Source organism: Glandiceps talaboti, chromosome 21, assembly GCF_964340395.1.
Source record: "Glandiceps talaboti chromosome 21, keGlaTala1.1, whole genome shotgun sequence".
Classification (NCBI taxonomy): Eukaryota; Metazoa; Hemichordata; class Enteropneusta; family Spengelidae; genus Glandiceps; species Glandiceps talaboti.
In genome coordinates, this window is record NC_135569.1 from 17,350,842 (window position 1) to 17,375,020 (window position 24,179).

Genomic DNA, 24,179 nt, shown 5'->3' on the forward strand with positions numbered 1-24,179 from the left:
CCGGGCGATTTTCCACAGCAAAAACACGAGAGTTCTTGGTACTCACTAAAATCACACTTCAGACCCACTATAAAAGTTTGATGTTTTCAGATAAACTGTATCTTGTGATTAACTCTATATTGTCGTGCAATTTGGAGTGACAGTGAACCAGAATGAAGACAACTCGCATAAGGAAGGCATGCCTAGGCATGTGGTTGAAGTTATGCAAGAGCAGTCTCACTGCCGACTGTGAATCGACCAAACTTTGTTTATTGGCAGACAGTTTACATGTAAAGTTAAACGACATGAACGTGTCTTGCCATTTCCAAAATGCAAATATTTGGCAGGTAAAAATAATTAAAATAATTACAACTTTAATTTGGCTTCAGACTTTGCATTATGTTTTTCGTATCTTTCCCCGTTTTACATGTAAATCTGAAAAGGTTCTCTCTGGTCATGCCAGTGGTTAGCCCTGCTTACATACGACAGGCGGTGCACAAGTCTATGTTGCTGACTAGTAGGGACAATTGTCAGAATCGAGTCCCGGATTACTCCGTATGCAAGCACGACTCGTCAGTGATAATACTGGGACTGCTTTGAGTACGAGCGAGGTGAGGCATGTTGAGGTAATTTGTTGAGAATTATAAATATTGCAAAATGTCAAGTACAAGGTTTAAATACAATGGAATGATGAAAAAAAATTGGCCGAGTCTGCTGACAGGCGCCGGTCACAAGGAACTCCGTAAATTAAAATATCAGACGATGTTATGTCTACTACAACTAGTACAAGTTGAATGTTGTTGACTTGGTAAATTTGTTAGAAAATTGAAATTCGAATTGCCTCAAAATTATTTTAGATCCCTAGTTTATTTCATTCATCATTAAAATTTTCCAGGGTTAAAGCTGTAAGACACTGGAATTATTTATAGCCAACCTCAAAATCCTCTTTTTTTTCTTTTTTCTTTGTGCATTTCCCAGTCATTATTTTTCTGAGATTTTGTGTAATTTTTCATAACAGTAGATTTTTTAAATAAAATGGTGACTATGGTATAAAAGTACAATACATTACCAACTTTCTGTGTAAAATGTGTTTTATAGTGAGACATCATATGAAACCACTAACCACTTTATTACATCGCTAAAACAAAACTGCATAGTGAAGAGCTGAAGAACTGAACCACTTCTACATGTTACCAAAATAAAAAATTAAATTAAAAACAACAGCGGAGCTATTCTGACCGATAGGTCGCTTGTTAATTTGTTTTTGTGGACAATGTTCGAATTCGACTGACGAATCTTGCGACTCAAATCTAACACGATCAATGCACCATTCACCAGCCAGATGAAAAAGGTCGACATGTTTGTTGACTAGAAGTGCATAAGGAACTTGTGAGGCAGTCCGAATAAATAGATGTAAAATCCGATGTTTCGAAAATGATCATAGTTTGGGCTCATGAATAACGGACAATAGGTGTTTACTTTTTATTGTCTACAACCTAAAGTACATGAATATGCGTTGAGACTTATATGAATATTCACCGTAGTACATCGTAACTACTAGTAGCTACTCGTCGTAACGAGTAAAGACGCGTAATTACGATGTTTTTGATTTTGATGTCGCCCCTAATTGGAAATGATGGGGTATGGAAGATACATTGTTATGTATGTCTCCAGGTTGTTGGCTAATTTAATATTAAAAATTTTATCAAAATATTAAAAGGTTTGTCAAACACCCATTGTCACTCAATAATTCCCCCATATCACACCACCCAACTGCTATTCCATCCACCACTTCCCACCCCCTCAACATTACCCAACACCTTCCCACCCCTTGTTTCCATATGCGCTGAATCCCCCTGCCCCCTTGTAATAACCCAAACCCCTTCTACCTTGCCCTACTAGATTAAAGTTTATTGTGTGAACTGACTTTCCATTACATTTAGTGACCTTTTCAAAGAACAGGTTACCTGTGATACATTGTAGATACATTTGATATAACTTGTAGCAAAAAAAAAAAAGAATTATATCACAGTCAAATATGGCTACATTTGATATACTTTGTAGCCAGTAAATATCATATAAGGACATCCATTGTTAATGTTGATCCTCATTCCTTGTATAGTGCTAGTGATATAGCTAGCTATAACTTTGTCACTGTGCATTTTCGAAGTATGACATAATTTTCCGGAAACCTGATAGTTCGGAGGTGTGTGTATTAAATGAAAATAGCAATATTGTATTAAGTTCTTTTAGTGAGAGAGTCCTTAGCTGGTAAGGGCATGCAGGTCCATCACTTCCTGTCCTGAAAAGCAACCATTAATGATAGATATCAGGTAAATAATTCCAAGGCTAGATATTGTACTTGAAGGGGTTGCTGTATATAGTGATTGTGTAAAGATGTCGGTGTTTGATTGTAACAACGTAAGTATTTAATGTCTATGACTGTCTAGATGTCGATTACTGTCCAACCGCTTTGTGCTTGTAAATCGCGGTGGGACCACGGCAACAGTGCAAGTGTAAATATCGGTTTATGAGACAATTGTATGAAATGATTATACTCTTAATAAATTTAGGTTGCCAATGATTGGTCTTGTCTGTCGTATATTCTATGATGTTAGCCGACACTTCTGTAAACTGTCTTACAGTTTGACCTCTACCTGTGTTTAGTGCTGACATTTCATCTATGATTTAAAGTTTTAGGGTCGACTTCATTTCATTGAGTATGTTTGAACATATGTTAGATCCATGTGTCAACAATGTCATTTACACCTTATCTGAGTAATTATGATAGAAACTTTGTGAAAGTCAAACAGGTGATTTTAATCTACAGCTGTCTAATTTGATGATCAAAGTGTCTGAAGTGACCATTCTTCAATCTTATAGAGTAGTTTAGATATTTGACAGGATTATTCTCCTAGCATTCCACATATAATTTATGCCAGCTTACTTAATGTTGTGTTTTTAGCACAACTGAACTGATAGGTGTTTTTGGACACATTGTAGGATTATTTTTATAATAGGAATGATATAAATCAAATATTTTATAATAGAATTTTACAAAGGAATTGAGTAATCCAAAGATTTCCAAGTTGTGACAAAAATCTAATTATTTGACACATTTTGTAAATGATGATTGCGGATTGGAACAATAGAAAAAATTGGAAGGAATTGTTTAAGGACAATAAAAGTCCAACAAATTTGAAAAAAAAAGGTTCCCAAATGTACAATTTATTATTTCAACCTGTAGTTTGGAGCATTGCGATTGGTCAGACTGTACCTGTGATATAATTATGGCAGCATATTTGCATAGCATGTAGAACAAACAGTTTGGAGCATTGCAATTGGTCACACTGTGCCTGTGATACCTAAATAGGGCATCATATTTGCATAGCATGTAGAACAAACAGTTTGGAGCATTGCGATTGGTCACACTGGGCCTGTGAAACCTAAATAGGGCATCATATTTGCATAGCATGTAGAACAAACAGTTTGGAGCATTGCGATTGGTCACACTGTGCCTGTGATACCTAAATAGGGCATCATATTTGCATAGCATGTAGAACAAACAGTTTGGAGCATTGCGATTGGTCACACTGTGCCTGTGATACCTAAATAGGGCAGCATATTTGGATCTCAAAGTGTCTTATCTCATCTCTTCTTATCTCAAACATGTTTGTAAGTTGAATTCAATTAGCTGATTGGCTTTGTTGTAACAATTAATTGTATGGGAAGAGGCTGCCACTTGATGTTGGTAGTTACTCCTTAGCTATGGTACCCATCCAACTGTGGTGATGTCTGCTAGCTGTGTCTGTGTTCTGTGTGCCAGAAATAAGGGTGACATTTTGTAAAATTAATTAAGTTTTGTTTAATTTTATTGTAAGTTTGAAAGAGATAGTAATCTCAGGTCAAATCCTCTTTGTTGCCTTTTACAAACTTTCTTCTTACTTAGTATTCAATTTGAACTTTTGTTCCAAACACAACTAGAAAATTTACCTGAAATTTTCAACTGTACACTTCAGTCTTTGTCAACAGATTGACCCACTATTTCTTCTTACTTCTTATTTTTTGTCAATTTTTTTTCTAAGCCAATTTTTGTGAATTTGGTGAACTGTTGTGTTGTTAAATATTTCTAAACCTTCAAATCAGGTCTTTACTGTCAATAGATGCATCAAATTTGATTAAACTGATCAGATATTAGTAGGTATGGTTGGAAACTGTTGTATAAGCTGTATTTATTAAAATGACTATGTAATCAAACACATTATCTGAAAGCATGTCATTGCAGTTTGCACTTGTAGATAAATTGTCCTCAAACTGCATTTTATTTAGAAATATAAAAAACCCCAACTTTTGTCCTTTGATTGGATTGATAGGTATGTAAGGGCTTTTGAAAGGGCTTCTGTTTAAAGTACATCATACCTACAGCAAAGTTTGTATGTAGTCAAAATCAATTTGGAAAAAAAAGTCAGTTGCCTTACAAAGATAGTGGCCTATGTGCAAAACTTTGCTGTGGTTATCATTTTTCTTTGAATGCACACCTTGAAAGTGACTTTGATGACATTGTATGGATGGCCTTCTTTTAAATCATTGAATTTGAATAGAACCTTTACTGTTCAGTGTTGTGTTAATAGCAGGAATGATGTGCACTTATTTTCATAAATTCCACTTCTATTAGAGAGTACATGAAACCCATGTAAATGTAACTAACAACACATGTTATGAAAACCATCCACATACCTCTACTATATACTGGCATTCTTATTTGTGCAGCAGATGAAGTAGAAGACGTTATCGGAGAGGAAGAGATGTATGAACATAGTGGGACCCCACTGCACATGGACCATGCCATGGCTAACGACACACAACCACACCATCAAGATCAACATGTAGAACAATCGCCTGTTTACATCCCAGAGGACGTTGTGCTTCCAGAACAGTTTGAACTCAGAGAATCTAGAATCCAAGGTGCAGGATTGGGAATTTTCACAAAAGTGAAGTTACAAGTCGGTGAAAAATTTGGTCCATTTCTTGGTGTGAACAATAACATGGTGAAAGACATGCAGTATGCATGGGAGGTAAGATGCTCTCTAATCTCATTTTAGTTTTAAATTGTGCTCACAAAGGCATTTTTTCTTCCAAAATTTTTGTGTTAATTTTGGAAAGAAAGGATCTGTGTATTTGCTTCTTCTGTAGCAGTTGAAAGTTGGTCACATTCAGAGATTTGAATTTTGGAAAGAAAGTGATCTCCATGTTTGTGTACTCAAGAAATTGCAGATGATGAAAGATTAATATTTAAAAAACTGATCTTTGTGTTTGTCAAGTCAGCAGATATTATGGAATTTAAATTGTTACTTTCAAAGGTCTGAATTTTCAAAAGAAAAAGGTCTTTATACACTCGCCAACTCAAAAAATGGCGGGATATTATGGGACTAACATAGGTTGCTTTCAAAGAATTTAATTTTTGAATGAAAATTACCTTTGTATTTGTCTACTTGTGAACTACCAGATGTTTTATGAGAATTGGTCATAAATTTTTGAAAGACAATGTGATCTTTGTGTTGATGAGAATTGGTTATAAATGTTTGAAAGACTGATCTTTGTGTTTGCCGATCCATGAACCAACAGATGCTATGAGATAAAGATTGGTTACTGTCTGAAACTGTGAGGAAGTAAGCAATGTCTGTGTACTTGTACAGTTTAAACTGAACAATTGTTAATTGTCTATAGTTAATTGGCTCCAATGAATAACTATGCTGTTTGTCTTTTGAATTCAATTTGCCTCTATTTATGTCTCTTGTGTTATTGTGCAGTGATAGCTTATTATCATCATCATCATCATCACCATCATCATCATCATCATCATCTTCTTCTTCTTCTCAATATTGTCTACTAATTGACTCTTTAAAAAGTAATTAACATACTCCTGAAAAGAAAGTCACCCTTTGTATCCCAATTTTCATTTTAATTAGTAGTGAAAACTTCTACTAGTGTTGACCACATCCCTAATTTGTAGAAATAATAAACACCAGCTGAGATGTGTCAAATACAAAGCAATGGACCTAATGTTTTCAGGTGACAATGTTAGTTGGCAGCTATGTAGTGATCATGCAACTATCATATAGCCATGTAGTGATCATGCAACTATCATATAGCTATGTAGTGATCATGCAACTATCATATAGCCATGTAGTGATCATGCAACTATCATATAGCCATGTAGTGATCATGCAACTATCATACAGCTATGTAGTGATCATGCAACTATCATATAGCTATGTAGTGATCATGCAACTATCATATAGCCATGTAGTGATCATGCAACTATCATATAGCCATGTAGTGATCATGCAACTATCATACAGCTATGTAGTGATCATGCAACTATCATATAGCTATGTAGTGATCATGCAACTATCATATAGCCATGTAGTGATCATGCAACTATCATACAGCTATGTAGTGATCATGCAACTATCATATAGCTATGTAGTGATCATGCAACTATCATATATCCATGTAGTGATCATGCAACTATCATATAGCCATGTAGTGATCATGCAACTATCATATAGCCATGTAGTGATCATGCAACTATCATATAGCTATGTAGTGATCATGCAACTATCATATAGCTATGTAGTGATCATGCAACTATCATATAGCCATGTAGTGATCATGCAACTATCATATAGCTATGTAGTGATCATGCAACTATCATATAGCCATGTAGTGATCATGCAACTATCATATAGCTATGTAGTGATCATGCAACTATCATATAGCTATGTAGTGATCATGCAACTATCATATAGCTATGTAGTGATCATGCAACTATCATATAGCTATGTAGTGATCATGCAACTATCATATAGCCATGTAGTGATCATGCAACTATCATATAGCTATGTAGTGATCATGCAACTATCATATAGCTATGTAGTGATCATGCAACTATCATATAGCTATGTAGTGATCATGCAACTATCATATATCCATGTAGTGATCATGCAACTATCATATAGCCATGTAGTGATCATGCAACTATCATATAGCCATGTAGTGATCATGCAACTATCATATAGCTATGTAGTGATCATGCAACTATCATATAGCTATGTAGTGATCATGCAACTATCATATAGCTATGTAGTGATCATGCAACTATCATATAGCCATGTAGTGATCATGCAACTATCATATAGCCATGTAGTGATCATGCAACTATCATATAGCTATGTAGTGATCATGCAACTATCATATAGCTATGTAGTGATCATGCAACTATCATATAGCTATGTAGTGATCATGCAACTATCATATATCCATGTAGTGATCATGCAACTATCATATAGCTATGTAGTGATCATGCAACTATCATATATCCATGTAGTGATCATGCAACTATCATATAGCTATGTAGTGATCATGCAACTATCATATAGCCATGTAGTGATCATGCAACTATCATATAGCTATGTAGTGATCATGCAACTATCATATAGCTATGTAGTGATCATGCAACTATCATATAGCTATGTAGTGATCATGCAACTATCATATAGCCATGTAGTGATCATGCAACTATCATATAGCTATGTAGTGATCATGCAACTATCATATAGCTATGTAGTGATCATGCATCTATCATATAGCCATGTAGTGATCATGCAACTATCATATAGCCATGTAGTGATCATGCAACTATCATATAGCCATGTAGTGATCATGCAACTATCATATAGCCATGTAGTGATCATGCAACTATCATATAGCTATGTAGTGATCATGCAACTATCATATAGCCATGTAGTGATCATGCAACTATCATATAGCTATGTAGTGATCATGCAACTATCATATAGCCATCAGGCTTATTTCATTGTAATGAAGTCAATCTCTTAAATCACTAGTGTTGACGGTAATGTTACAAGTTTGATAAAATTATTCTCTTGATATGCTTACTTGGTGAAACTTAGTTATCTGATATAGCTTTTTATTTAGAGAAAGGTAGCTGTTACTATCTGACAAAGGTATCCTTCTGTAGTAGTTGTTTAGAGGAAGTAACTTTTACAATATATATATAGCTTAATCCTCTTTCTCTGTAACTTGTACTTGTGTACAAACAAATACCCCTTGGGGAGAAAATGATTAAGAAAGATGTGATGAATTGATTGATCTAATGTAGGAAGGAATATTACCATGTAAATTCCTATTTTAGCATCTACATTAAAAATACACACAGTAAACTGGCAAAATTTAGTTTAGCATGATAGAGTCAAGATTAATGGAATAAGTAATTTAATAATACTAATAATAATAATTTTGTGTCTTGTAAACTTTTTTGGGGTAAATATTTGATCATAACTGTAGGGCCATTAAAATTCCTAAATGGCCCATTGAAATTCAAAACAGCCCATATATTTTTGCTGGAATGGGGCTATTTTCACATTGGTATGTTTTGACTTCCCAATCACTGCACACACACACACACACACACACACACACACACACACACACACACACACACACACACACACACACACACACACACACATACATACACACATACATACATACATACACACATACATACAAACATACAGAAAATTCTGATAAGGGGAGAACCATTTGATTTCTGGGGGGGGGGGGGGGGGGGTATGGAGGAAGTAGGTATGGGAGCAATTTTTTTTTCCAGTGAGAGTGACAGCAATTTATTTCTACTGTCAGTCCAGCATCAATTGTTATTTTTCAAAAGGAGTAGCAGTGCAAATTTTTTTTTAATTAGTCATTAAGTTTGTAATGTGTTGTTCATACCTATACACCTATACCATGTCACAATGGTTCACAACTGTACCTCTAAATAACTTGTTCTGTGCAAGTAGAAGAATTAGCAGTTAGTATGAAAGACGTCTGTCTACCAACCATACTTCTGATGACTGGTAAAATATCCCTGAGGAGCTGACTGATCTGGGGAGTGCCGTACTCCTGACCCCTGTGAATTGCTTTCCTTTAAGCCATCATAGTAGTACCAGGAACCAGAAGAAAATATCTTGCATGTGTAATGTGACCCATTCCAATATGTTGCAGCATGTAGAACAAACCTGTGTATTCAAAAACACTAGTTTATTGACTCCTGTCTTGTCGGCACGCTGCCAAAGAATACATGAGAATAAGGTTTCCAAATTTACTCATTTCTGGTGCATTGTGACAAATTTTTTTTTCACTTCGGTCCTGTTATGACAATTTTTTTTTTCTCAAGCCATTACAGGATCAAAATTTTTTTTTTCTGGTTCACCTGGAAACAATTTTTTTTCTCAAAATCCTTCATACAACACCACCCCCAGAAATCAAATGGTTCTCCCCTAAATCCGTTGATTTGTTGACCTTTCGATTTTCAAGTTCATTTTCAATGTGTAAATAATTAATTTCATTAATCCTCCATAAAACTGATTCTATTAAAAATAAAGTAATGATTTATTGTTTATTGTCCCTACAATGAAACTACAGTTGATCAAATGCTCAATTGAAAGTAACAAAAAACAATTGCTCATGTATCATGTAATTTGAGGAGAGTGAGTTTAGAATTGGGGTACATAACAAATTTAGTTAAAATTTAACCCCAAAAATGACTGTGCTGTGAAAGATAACAAAAATGAGAGCACGTCCTGAATGGTCATACTCTATTAATAGTAAAAGCGTAGGAAGATGTTGTTCTGTGGTGTTTTAGACAGTGTTTGTACAGGAAGGAATTGATAACAAGAGAGTATGGTGCCATAACAAGATAGTTTCTTATCTATGTCGTCTCTACTCTGATGACCTATAAGTTGGCCTAGTCAGGACAGCCGGTCTCAAAATACATGAAATGTAACCAACTCACTGATAGGGCAAAATTGCTGCTAGAAATATGAAACTAGTTCTAACAGTTTTTTGGCAAGGTGACAGCAAATGATGGCAGAGTTGGTTGTCTGCACCCCATCTGACTGAAAGTGAAATTGTCATTAGTTTGTATGAATCATTGCAAAGGATGTTTTACCCAATCATTGCCAGGGACTCCATAACATTGGCAGTTTACCGGATGTATGAGAGTGGCACAGCTTCTATAATAATTTGAAGTTGTTTGTGGTCTTTGATGGAATTGTAATGGGAGCTCTACAAGTCAACCACAGAAAGGTAAATGTTAGTCAGAGATCAATGCTATCTTAAAGGGCCACTGCAATTCTATTTCTTTCTTTACACTAATATGTTCATACTGCCCCCTAATGAAAGTAATGTATGATTAAATGTTGATTTACTGCATGAGTCATATAGAAATGGGAGGGAGAAAATCTGTACCTCCCAGCCTGCTTCCTTCGACTTTTTTCGTGTTTCCGGAATATGCCGAGCACTCACGTGTTAGCAAAGCCAAAGGTGTTGTTTACATTTGTAATATTACATCATCCTTGAGGCCAACCTGGTCTTGGTGTTGTTAGCCTAGTGGTTCACTATGGCAGTACCGTTAGTCGACAATGGTTCGATGTTATGTTTTTGGAGGCTGCAGTAACACAAAGAGTGATTCGATCACCTTACATTTGGCACACATAATGGATATAAACTGAAATTTTAGTCTTCAAAATTTTGTGTTGTTTCGAGCAATATGAACTGGGACTACATCAATTACTATAGACACTTCATATTCTAGGACTACATCCATTACTATAGACACATCATATTCTGGGACTACATCCATTACTATAGACACATCATATTCTGGGACAACATCCATTACTATAGACACTTCATATTCTGGGACTACATCCATTACTATAGACACATCATATTCTGGGACTACATCCATTACTATAGACACAATTACTATAGACACATCATATTCTGGGACTACATCCATTACTAGACACTTCATATTCTAGGACTACATCCATTACTATAGACACAATTACTATAGACACATCATATTCTGGGACTACATCCATTACTATAGACACAATTACTATAGACACTTCATATTCTGGGACTACATCCATTACTATAGACACTTCATATTCTGGGACTACATCCATTACTATAGACACTTCATATTCTGGGACTACATCCATTACTATAGACACAATTACTATAGACACTTCATATTCTGGGACTACATCCATTACTATAGACACTTCATATTCTGGGACTACATCCATTACTATAGACACTTCATATTCTGGGACTACATCCATTACTATAGACACAATTACTATAGACACATCATATTCTGGGACTACATCCATTACTAGACACTTCATATTCTAGGACTACATCCATTACTATAGACACAATTACTATAGACACTTCATATTCTGGGACTACATCCATTACTATAGACACTTCATATTCTGGGACTACATCCATTACTATAGACACAATTACTATAGACACTTCATATTCTGGGACTACACCCATTACTATAGACACAATTACTATAGACACTTCATATTCTGGGACTACATCCATTACTATAGACACTTCATATTCTGGGACTACACCCATTACTATAGACACAATTACTATAGACACTTCATATTCTGGGACTACATCCATTACTATAGACACATCATATTCTGGGACTACATCCATTACTATAGACACAATTACTATAGACACTTCATATTCTGGGACTACATCAATTACTATAGACACTTCATATTCTGGGACTACATCCATTACTATAGACACATCATATTCTGGGACTACATCCATTACTATAGACACAATTACTATAGACACTTCATATTCTGGGACTACATCCATTACTATAGACACAATTACTATAGACACATCATATTCTGGGACTACATCCATTACTATAGACACATCATATTCTGGGACTACATCCATTACTAGACACTTCATAGGAATGGGTAGCCACCATCGTTCTTTGAAAAAAAAGAAATTTGAAAAATGCTACAGAAATTAATGGTTTAATGGACAATGTATCTTTGTTTGCTCAGAAAGTTAGCAAGGTTTGGTTTGATTGAATTTAAAGCAGACAGATGTGATCGACATTTCTGTTGAGAATTGTAGACCTCAAATTACAAGTAACATTGATTGTACCATTTAGTAAAGTGAAGATGAATACCGTTTTTTTGTGTTAATGCTACTATAACTGAATTTATATGTATTATAGTGGTTACAAAAAAAAATGTAATTTGTGGATCCAATACAAAGCAGACTCTAATTGATAGAATGCAGCAAAGTGATTGGCCACTCACATGTAGACAAAGTGATCAGATTGTAATGCAAACACTTTGGAAGTCTAAATTGAATATTATTTACCTTGGGAGTGAGTTTTTTACTTTTACTCAAATATACCCTAGAAATATGAACCCAAGTACGGGTCACCCAAATATGACCTGTTCATTAATACAAAAATGTTGAGCAGTTATAAGTTTACAGGTGATTCCACACTGTTGCTAGAGATAAAATATGCATTCACATGAACAGACAGTAATTGATAGATTTTGGAATGCTGAATTGGTTATCTCATTAATTTGCATTTACATTTTCGGGATGTTAAACCACTTGATGGGAAAGTTTTCAGACATTTCCTCTATTTGAGTGAAGTTTGACAAGACTACTGGTGTACTTGAAACCACTGTGTTGTGGTAATAGGTGTAATTTGATACCAGAAGTACTGCTGGATGGATTGTCAGCCGCTTGGTTATTGCAAGGTTGGGATTGGGCTCCCTGTGTGTGCTCGGTTCATTTCACTTTATAATTTATATTTAGTGGTTCTTTGGATACATAAGCAGCCCCACATCAATCATAATAAAAACATACTGAAGTCAGTGTTTGAAACATTGTGTTGACTCACTGGCAGAGCTGATCAGCTTTCAGACTACACTCTCCAGTAGGAACCACTTTCCAACTATAATCACTTGGCAAAAATTCTTGTATTTCTATAGATTTTTGACATTCATTTGTGAATGAACGATAAAATTATTTAACTTTTCCACCAGAAACATTTGACAAAAATTCTTGTTTTTCTGTATTTTTTTTGACATGTCTCAACTTTATTTATTTATTTTAAATTAAAATCATACAAATAATACTTATTTGTGAACTGATAATAAAATTGTGTTACTTTATCACCAAAATTATTTGACAATAGTTACAGTTTTCCTATGACACCTTTTACACATTGCAACCTTATTGTGGATTGAAGTCGTGCAAATGATTCTTTTGAATAAACAGTTTTGGTTTTACATGACTACTGATTGGGATAGTTGATGGTTGTAGGTCTGTACTAACAGTACAATATAGCATTTATTGTCCATATTGAAATAAATTTGTCCATACTTCTCAAAATGTTCAATGACAGTTTCTTATCATTATCACCTTATCACCTAAATTCCCCAAAATCAACATTGGAATTTTTAGTCCCTGCTGGACAAAGTCCGGGACGGGGACTTATGGATTGGGTTCCGTTCGTCTGTCTGTTCGTCCGGAGCCATTTCTTGGAGATGCCTGGACTGAATTTTTTAGTTCCACTGTCAGCGAAAGCTGAAAGTGTAAGCTTTAGGTATATAGGTGGGTATAGGTATAGAGGTATTAGTGATCATGGTGTGTCCGTCAACTTTTTTTATTTTCATCATCTTCTCCGAAAGTGAGTCAGAATACTTTGATATTTGGTGTGCATGTTCCTTGGGGTAGGCTATTCAGATTTGTTCATGCCAAGTTGATGTGTCATTTTCAAATTTTTACAATTTCTTTTTCAAAAATGATATTTTCATCATCTCCTCAAATACTACTTATCAGATTGCTTTGATATATGGTGTGTCAATGCGCAGAGGGTAGCTTACTCAGATTTGTTAATTTCAAGTCAGCACATCTTCTTTTCTTTTTTTGATTTTTTTGTAATTAGTCCCCACCGGACGAAGTCTAGCAGCCATTTTGTTTGCAAATTTTCCCTGTCCAAAGCCATAACTCAGACATGCTTGAACAGATCTCATTCAAAGTTGGTATTAAGACTGTGTTCTATGACATACATGTGCATATTCATTGTTGTTGTGATACGATCCAATATGGCTGCCTGGTAGCCATTTTGTTTGCGAATGTCAACATAAACTGCCAGTTCCTTAAAACCAAATCATAGCGGGGACTATGTCATTCTCATTCTCAATGACTTGTTTTTTAGATTTTGGAGACAGACTGGTCAAAACTTTAGCAACTTTAGACAGAAATGAACTTCTGCATTACATTTGAACATTGAACAGGGACAGGTTGTTGTTGTTGGAATTTGAATTCCTATTGCAAGGTGATCTGTACAATCAGGATACATATAACACTTTCATTGTCATCATGGTGGAATGTTACCTCAAGATACCAATCACCTACATAGGACAATAAGGCTATTTTCTTGTATTAACTACACCATTATTTTCTGACCAGTAAATTCTTTACATAGATTGGAGATCCTATTTCAAGGTCTACCAAGTCATAAATGGATAATAACATACTCTCCATGATTCTCACTATAAAAGAGTCCTCAATAGTCTTTTATTTTCCCCGAAAAGTTGATCCTCTTGTCTCTGATAATGGGTCATGGGTCGTTTCCATAACTACAACAAGATACCTGTGCAGGCTGTTCTTGTTAACATTTCACATTATTTACTATGTAAGAATTCCCACTGTGCTACGTTGAAATGTTTTTGGTCTAAACAGCCATCATATTCTTTCCCAAAAGTTGAATCAGATACTCTTGTCTCTGATAATGGGTCATGGGTTGTTTCTATAACAACAAGATATCTGTGCTAACTGTTCTTGTTAGCGTTTCACACCATTTACTACCTGAGAACCTCCTGTTGTGCTACTTTGAAACTTTGTTGGTCCAAACATCCATTATAGTCAAAATGGTATCACATATGGTAATGGCATGTGGTAATTTTAGCTTTGATGTTATGATACCGCTTTCTATCCATGTATGCTCATTGTTATCTTGCCAGCAAAGATGATAAAAGTACCCTGTATGTCATCCATACATATAGAACGCTGCTGATAGTCTTACTGGAAAACTGTACCTATTACCATAGTACCATGTGTGGTTTACTTTTAGCCTTAAAAGATGACAATATAGATAATGTAGCAATATGGTGTAAGTACTTTACCACAGGTGAATTTACAAAAAAATTGTGGTTCTTTACTGTCAGTTTTAGTCTAGCATATAGATATGTAAAGAGAAGTGGTGACTAATAGGAATGGTTACCATAGGAATGGTTACCATAGGAATGGTTACCATAGGAATGGTTACCAATAGGAATGGTTACCAATAGGAATGGTTACCATAGGAATGGTTACTAATAGGAATGGTTACCAATATGAATGGTTACCAATAGGAATGGTTACCATAGGAATGGTTACTAATAGGAATGGTTACCAATAGGAATGGTTACCATAGGAATGGTTACCATAGGAATGGTTACCAATAGGAATGGTTACCAATAGGAATGGTTACCATAGGAATGGTTACCATAGGAATGGTTACCATAGGAATGGTTACCATAGGAATGGTTACCAATAGGAATGGTTACCATAGGAATGGTTACCATAGGAATGGTTACCATATGAATGGTTACCAATAGGTGGTAAAAAAATAGAACAAAGTAACAAAAGTATGTTTAACTTAATAATTTGTTTGTACTTAGTTTGAATTTTGTAGGATTTTAGTAACAGAGAAAATCTTTAAAAAAAATACACATTTATCTATATACCTTGTGCCTGCTTTTAGTACAAGAGCAACCAGAAGTAAATGTACAAACCATTGTTACCACTGACAGCAACTACCAGAAGTGGCTTTAACTTTCACTTAATTAAACCACTATCACAATCCCTACCACAAACTGACAAACATAAACCTAACGTCAATACTAACAAGCAAAAGGATCCTGTTACCCCTTACTGGATTTCTATTTTGGATTGTTCCAAATGCTTCCTAAGGAATAGAAGAATAGGTATGGTAGGCTTACTGTACATGGTAATCAGAATGTTTATACACTGTGTAACAGTCCAACAAACTCTCAAAACACTAGTCACACACATTTACATCCACATGCATACACCCATAGACATAAACATGCACATATACATATAATGACTCATACACATTGATATATATGCACACACACACACACACACATGCACACATACATGTACATACACACACATATACACACACATGCACACATACATTCACACACGTACATATAAACACACATTAATACACGCCCACCTATTTATATTTCCCCTACACATGATGCACGTACACATTATGTACAGTCATGTACATACATGCACCCTCATGCACACTATCATGTGCAAAACACAGATCATACATTCTGAGACACACCCTTGTTCCTTTATAGTCTTGAAACTGTATAATATAATCTATGTAGTTGAATTGCTATGCTGCCCATAGGCTTCATTCTATGCTGCCCATAGGCTTCATTCTTCTCATTTAACTTATAAAGTTGTCATTGTCACTTTATCAATAATACTTGTCTCTATTTTTACTCTTTTAGTTAGCTAAGGTCTTCAGGAATGTACAGCATCTGTCGCTGCTTTCTTTGTTTAGTCTCTCACTTTCTCTTTTATCAGTACTTGTCTGTTGACTTGACTGGCCTACAATAAAGTTGGCACCAACACATAGTCATCTATCTCTACATAGATAATTGGTTATGGAAATAGTCCCCATGGTTGATGGCATTGGAGTGTAAGCTTGTGATTAGAAATATTCATGTTTGAAAATGGAAGACAGTATAATGTACATTTTTAAAATGCCTGGTTTAGATAAGGGAAATAGGTGATTGAGAGTGATAACGATGTGGGGGTCGATGGGGTAGGGGTAATGTAGAGGATGATAATGATGTGGAGGTTGATGGGGTATGGGAAAGTAAAGGGTGATAGCGAAGTGGAGGTTGATGGGGTATGGGAAAGTAAAGGGTGATAGCGAAGTGGAGGTTGATGGGGTATGGGAAAGTAAAGGGTGATAGTGAAGTGGAGATTGATGGGGTATGGGAAAGTAAAGGGTGATAGCGAAGTGGAGGTTGACGGGGTACGGGAAAGTAAAGGGTGATAGCGAAGTGGAGGTTGATGGGGTATGGGAAAGTAAAGGGTGATAGCGAAGTGGAGGTTGATGGGGTATGGGAAAGTAAAGGGTGATAGCGAAGTGGAGGTTGATGGGGTACGGGAAAGTAAAGGGTGATAGCGAAGTGGAGGTTGATGGGGTATGGGAAAGTAAAGGGTGATAGCGAAGTGGAGGTTGACGGGGTATGGGAAAGTAAAGGGTGATAGCGAAGTGGAGATTGATGGGGTACGGGAAAGTAAAGGGTGATAGCGAAGTGGAGGTTGATGGGGTACAGGAAAGTAAAGGGTGATAGCGAAGTGGAGGTTGATGGGGTATGGGAAAGTAAAGGGTGATAGCGAAGTGGAGGTTGATGGGGTACGGGAAAGTAAAGGGTGATAGCGAAGTGGAGATTGATGGGGTACGGGAAAGTAAAGGGTGATAGCGAAGTGGAGGTTGATGGGGTACGGGAAAGTAAAGGGTGATAGCGAAGTGGAGGTTGATGGGGTACGGGAAAGTAAAGGGTGATAGCGAAGTGGAGGTTGATGGGGTATGGGAAAGTAAAGGGTGATAGCGAAGTGGAGGTTGATGGGGTACGGTTTGTCAGGCCTTTAAGTTAGCTGAAAAACTTTGTTATTTGGATCAACATGCTGTCTTTTCTAATAGCAATGGTCTCAAACCTAGAGTTCAGTGGGTGGCTGGTTGGCTGGCTGGTTTAAAATAAAATTTCAGTCAGAATGGATAGACATTATTTTATGACTGATATGTTCCTAAATGCATTTAGTGTATTACACTGCATTTTATAGACTTCAGCTGAAATTTGGGATTTCTGTTACAGTGTCAATTTATTAAAAATTCAACATTACAATTAGAATTGAAGGGCTATACATATGATGTAATATTGAATACTTTGCAGCTGTCATAATACAATATGAATAAACATAAAATCAAGTTTAAACTGATATGCGTTTGATTCTGTTTGAGTCACTGTTTATTGTAAATATATTTGCCTCAGTGAGTGAGTAGTTTTTGCTGCAAATGCTAAATGTCCTGAGAGATGTTTACTTTCAATGTGTGCTGTGTGAAATTGTACAAATTGTGAGAATGTGTTAAACAGAATAATACAGGCCAAAAGGACTTGTTTTGACACATTTTCTGTTAGGCAAACTTTTTTTTGTTTAAGAGGATTTTATGTGAGAGACATGTGTCACCTTTACTGGTAGTGTCAATAACGATATACAATATCTTAGTTGATAAATGAAAAGGGCTAGATTTATAGCAAGTATAAAAGTGAAATAAAATGTTAGCTTTATTAAGAGATGTATTGCATGTCTGAGCTTGTTTATAACTGGTGTTGTTTATCCATCATGTGAGTAAGTAGGCATAATTGCATCATGGTAAAAAATGATTTATTGTGAGATTTTGGAAACAGAAATTTATCTTTGTAGATTAGATAGTGGAAGTTGAATTTAAATTGAAAAGAGAAGTTATAAAAGTGTTATTCTTTTTGAAATATTTTGTATAAATCTGATAACAATGTAGAAAGTATAACTGGGGGATATAAAATATATGATGTTGCCATGGATACAGAGTTAACCCACTTTGAATTGACTCTCAGAATGACCACATTCAATTATCTTTTTTTCTTATTTAAAAAAAATTTCAGTGATCTTTCAAAATTACTTTTCAGAAAATATTGAAAACTTACGTTTTTGTGAAATATTGTGAAATGTACACTAGTTAATAGCATAAACTCTAGACATGTCTGTGATTTGGGTTATTGCCCACAACTCCTAGTCCAAATCAACTCTAGGCTATTTTATGTAAGTTTTACTAGATTTATCCCATATGGGTGGGTGGCATTTCTGTCTATAGTCATTTTGAAAATTAAATAACAGAAAAACTGTGTGAAAGTTATTAATTGGCATACAAGATATGCAAATGTATGCAAGTTTTTTTTACTAAGGCTGTCAAAATCTGGACAAAAACTGTCACCATTTCATTGAAAGTTTTGATGATTTAAACTATTATGAAAATCTAAACAAGTTTTATCTGTTACTAAGATGTCCTCAAATCTGAACAAAAAATGACACCATTAGTGTAAAACATCACTTCAACTCGATAACTGGTAAAATGTGAACATTTTGAAATTTTTGTTGAACTTTGTAAAAAAAATGGATAAGAATGAATGAGTGAGGGTGAAATGTCCATTTATATATTCAGCTGGTGGCAAGGTAATCAAATTGTCACTGTGTAAGAGGGATAAGAACCTCATTGGTAGACTTGGCATCTAATAACAAAGTGAATAAATACCAACAGTATAAAGATGACAGTTCTTCAAGGTAACTCCAATTAAAATGACAACTATTTAACTAACACCTCTCTTTCAATTTAGTTTTGTGAGTGATATATGAACGGAGAATGTGTCCTGTGTTCTCAGCAAATACTGAAGCAGAGACAGCTGAAAAAACAATGTGAAAGAACAGGTTGATTTCTTTCATTTGTTTTATACAAAAGACTAACTAAATACAGTGTTCAGAGCTGTCTGTGTCCCAAACCACACACACTGCAATGCACACGCACATGCTGACATATTTATTTAGGTTGTGTTTTAGCTGCAGGCCGTCTTGAGGACATCCCTCTTCTGTCTTCCATGGATTGTTGCCATATTGGATGGTTTAGCATTTAACCTCAGACGTGTGTGAAATGTCTACTTTATGTTTATGAAATTTGGTTAAAACACTTTTTAACCAAAATTTTGACACCAATGTATTCATAGTCATCATTTCTCAGGTTTCTGTCCAAAATGAACAGTTTGTTTGTTATCATTTTGGGAGCAGCTCACACCAAGTTCATGGTTATGTAATGTTTGTCACTGTTATGTCCAGTTTTGAATAAAAATTTTGACATCAATTTATACATCTGGATGCTTTCTCTGATTTTTGTACAAAATGAAGTTGAAAATCAATGAAAATTTATAGAGGACAAATTGTTTGTCTACTTTTACAGTTGTACAATACTGAAGATGTTGACAAGGTTTATTCATATGTAGAATTCTAAAATAAGATAAGATTAAGTAGTGCTAAAAAAGTCATACAGACATATAAAATATTATTGAAATAAGTTAAAGCTTTCTGTCTAACATTTTAGTGAATAGTTGTGAAGAAGTTACAAGGCGTCTTATCTCGCATGTGTTTTTTGTCTCCCGTTCATGTGAGCTGATGACAGATTGTGTAAAAGGCTCTCCCTCTTTTTGTATTCAAACCACACAAAGGATTGCAATGAAGATTGGAAGAATGGTCATCCTAGACTAGTAATACTCAATGCCCTGTCAGCGTTATGTATACCCTCAATGTTGTGTTTACCTACTAACTTAGACATACGATTCACCTGCAACGTATCTGATTCTAACACTAGGGGTGGTAGCTGTTTAGATTTCAAGCGGAAAATAAACAAAAATCAAATTCTTGCACAAATTTAAACTCTTAGTGTAAAACTACTCAAATGGGTGATAAGTATTTATTTCAGTTCATTTAAATATGAAGACAGGATCTTTTTGTGTGGTCGTTGAATATGAACACCCCTATTATGAATGGAATGTGCCAGAAACTAGCTGTGTGAAATATGGATTGAATACCATCGTTGTCTATTGTAAACCATCACTGGAGAGATTAAATTACAAATTCTCAAAGAATAAGATGTCTCAACTGTTTGCAAGTTGACAAAAGACTATACCCCCCCTCTAGGAAGCATTTCATCTTCCAGGTGTTAGTCTTCCACAGCCTTAGACTGAGACTGAGACTGAGACCAGTCCAACGGAACAAACAAAAGTAATTTGTATCAGTTGGCAGACAGTCCAGACATGTAATAAAAATATGAAAGAAATGCACTTATCTTGCTCCTCCATGCATGGAAGGAATTTCTTTTAATTATATATCCCACAACTTTAGGGCATGATACAGTTTGACTTCCCACGTCACCTGGTCCACATAACTGAGACATTTTTCATTGAGTGTACAGGACAGTCTGGTGTTACTGTTAATGGAAGAGGGATGCACTCATGTGAGAAAGTGTAAACAGTTTCAACTTAATCCACCATTTTATGGTAAACTTGAAAATCAGGGTCATCTTGCTATGGCCTTGCTAATCATATCTTAGAAAATGACAAAAGAAACTTGTTGCCTCAGTAACAGAGTGAAATATCTGGTCAAATGTACAAAGTTTTCCATATATTCAATTATAATTTAAGTCAGATAGATTGGTACTCTGTCACTGTTCGGTAAATATGGGCAAGTTTTCCATACTTTCAACTGTAATTTTAGTTGGATATCTGAACCAGAGATGAACTGAAAATGCTCCCGTATGAGGGGAAATGTTGTTAATGTGCTTGCTGTACTGTTGGCACCTTTGTGTAATCAATATTTGTATCAAGTTCACTAAGTTACAGTCCTGACTATATATCCCTTATTGCAAAAGTTCACCAAATATGCAAATTGGCAAGTTTCATCAAATGTGGCAGTCTTTCTTGGTATAGGCCGTAACTGTCAAAGTTTGTTAAGTATGCAAATGAGCAATTAATTGACACCATTAATTATGCAAATTAGCCCTAATTAACGACATAAGTTAATGACTTTGTGCTTTTATATCTTTGTATGATCTGTTGATGTAGCTAGTTTCATTGAATTTGATGCAGCTATTCTGCATATATAGCCCCATTTATAAAATCATTAATTATGCAAATTATCATTAATTATGCAAGCCGCTCCCACCAAAAACTAATCATCGCTAAGTTACAGGCTGACATAGTCTTGCTGCTAGATCGAAGTGAGGGCATTTCAGTGATGCGCCTAGTCTTGCTGCTAGACGTTCGGGCTTTCTTTCGATGCTATAACTATAAGCGAACGAAGTTCGCATGTGAGGGCCTGCCCGAACAGTCTAGCGAATGTCATTTTCAGAATGGACATTCCATTGAGATTACATTGAGCGGTGGGTTGGGCCATCTATGCATATATATACTTTAATATATTAAATAACCTATGACCTCGGGAATCTCTGCATGCAAGTGTTGACAAACACATTTACGTCATTACTATGGCTTATCGGTTTATGGTAATTGTGAGTTTGATGGGTGTGTAGACGTTGTCATTCACACATTTCAGTTAACGCATTGGTGGTTATTTATACAAGCCCCTCCTTAAGATGAATATGCATGAAAATTTAGCTATTGTCCTCTGTTTGTGCTTGTCGCTAATACGGTTCTCTGATTGGCAGTTATTTATATCCTGATGACATTCGCTAGACCTCGGATGTTCCATCCTCGATAGCGTTGTTCGGCTGTGTGTCGTATTTTATCGGAAGAACATCCGAGGGCTAGCTGATAGACTAAGGCTGACAGTGCCACATAGTAAATTGCAGAACATTTGTTTCACTGCTTTTTGAGATATCAATGGAACAAAATTTCTACACAGACACACACACACAGACAGACATCCAGACATCGCCACGACATCAGCTCCCATACGTGAGCTTATAATTGGTGAGGGAATTTGGGAAAAAGTGTGGTGGGGGATCTATGAATGTTGTTTTTAGTCCCCATCAGACGAAGTCCGGGACGGGGATGCCTGGATCGATATTTTTCAAACTTGGTACATGGGCAACATACTATGGCATACATATGCATGTCAATTTGTTTCATGATACGATCCAATATGGCTGCCTGGTAGCCATTTTGTTTGTGAATTTTCCATGTCCAAAGCCATAACTCAGACATGCTTAAACAGATCTCATTCAAAGTTGGTATTAGGACAGTGTTCTATGACACACATGTGCATATCTATTTTCGTTGTGATACAATCCGATATGGCTGCCTGGCAGCGATTTTGTTGGCACAGCACGAATTTTCCATGTCCAAAGCCATAACTCAGACATGCTTGTACAGGTCTTTCTATTCAGAGACCAAACCTCAAATAGCTAATCAACAAGTAGGTAACATTTGTGTTACGATTTCTGGAGAGGGAATGATTATGGCCATGGTTTATCTACTTTTTGTCCAAAATATTGTTTGATGAAGAACCTTGCAAAATGGATTGTATCGGTGAAAGTTGAACTGTAACAACAAGTTTGTTGTTGGGAATAATGTCTTGTGAAAGTGACAGTGACATCAAAACAAATAAGTAGTCAATCTTTGTCAAATGGTAAAAGATACCCAAATCAAGTGAAAAATAATAAACAAATTGAATAGGCATGGCAGACAAAGAGAAAGAAAAAAGAAACTGTGGACAAACAAGACCTTGGGAGGATAAAATGGACAGCTCCTTGAAGATAAAGTGACTGTGTTTTCTTAAGACATCAGTAATGGTGTTATTTTCTGAGAGTAATGGATACTAACTGAGTGATGGAACACTATATACACTTTTGGTGAAAACAAGTGAAGAGTTGAGCAGTTTACAGAGAGAGAGATGTACATACAGAAACTAAAATACAAATCATGGAGAGAGATGTACATACAGAAACTAAAATACAAATCTCAGAGAGAGATGTGTACATACAGAAACTAAAATACAAATCTCAGAGAGAGATGTGTACATACAGAAACTAAAATACAAATCATGGAGAGATGTGTACATACAGAAACTAAAATACAAATCATGGAGAGAGATGTACATACAGAAACTAAAATACAAATCTCAGAGAGAGATGTGTACATACAGAAACTAAAATACAAATCTCAGAGAGAGATGTGTACATACAGAAACTAAAATACAAATCATGGAGAGATGTGTACATACAGAAACTAAAATACAAATCATGGAGAGATGTGTACATACAGAAACTAAAATACAAATCATGGAGAGATGTGTACATACAGAAACTAAAATACAAATCATGGAGAGAGATGTACATACAGAAACTAAAATACAAATCACTGAGAGAGATGTGTACATACAGAAAATAAAATACAAATCATGGCGAGAGATGTACATACAGAAACTAAAATACAAATCATGGAGAGATGTGTACATACAGAAACTAAAATACAAATCTCGGAGAGAGATGTACATACAGAAACTAAAATACAAATCATGGAGAGATGTGTACATACAGA

The 24,179-nt window shown here is 35.5% G+C and overlaps 1 protein-coding gene across 1 annotated transcript in view; it reads left to right on the plus strand.

Moving 5' to 3' along the window:
- The window catches only part of LOC144451314 (histone-lysine N-methyltransferase MECOM-like), a 180,856-nt gene that overhangs the window by 42,353 nt on the left and 114,324 nt on the right, over positions 1-24,179 (plus strand). The window contains 1 exon segment of the mRNA XM_078142118.1: positions 4,750-5,054. Coding sequence (XP_077998244.1) covers positions 4,750-5,054 — 305 coding nt within the window.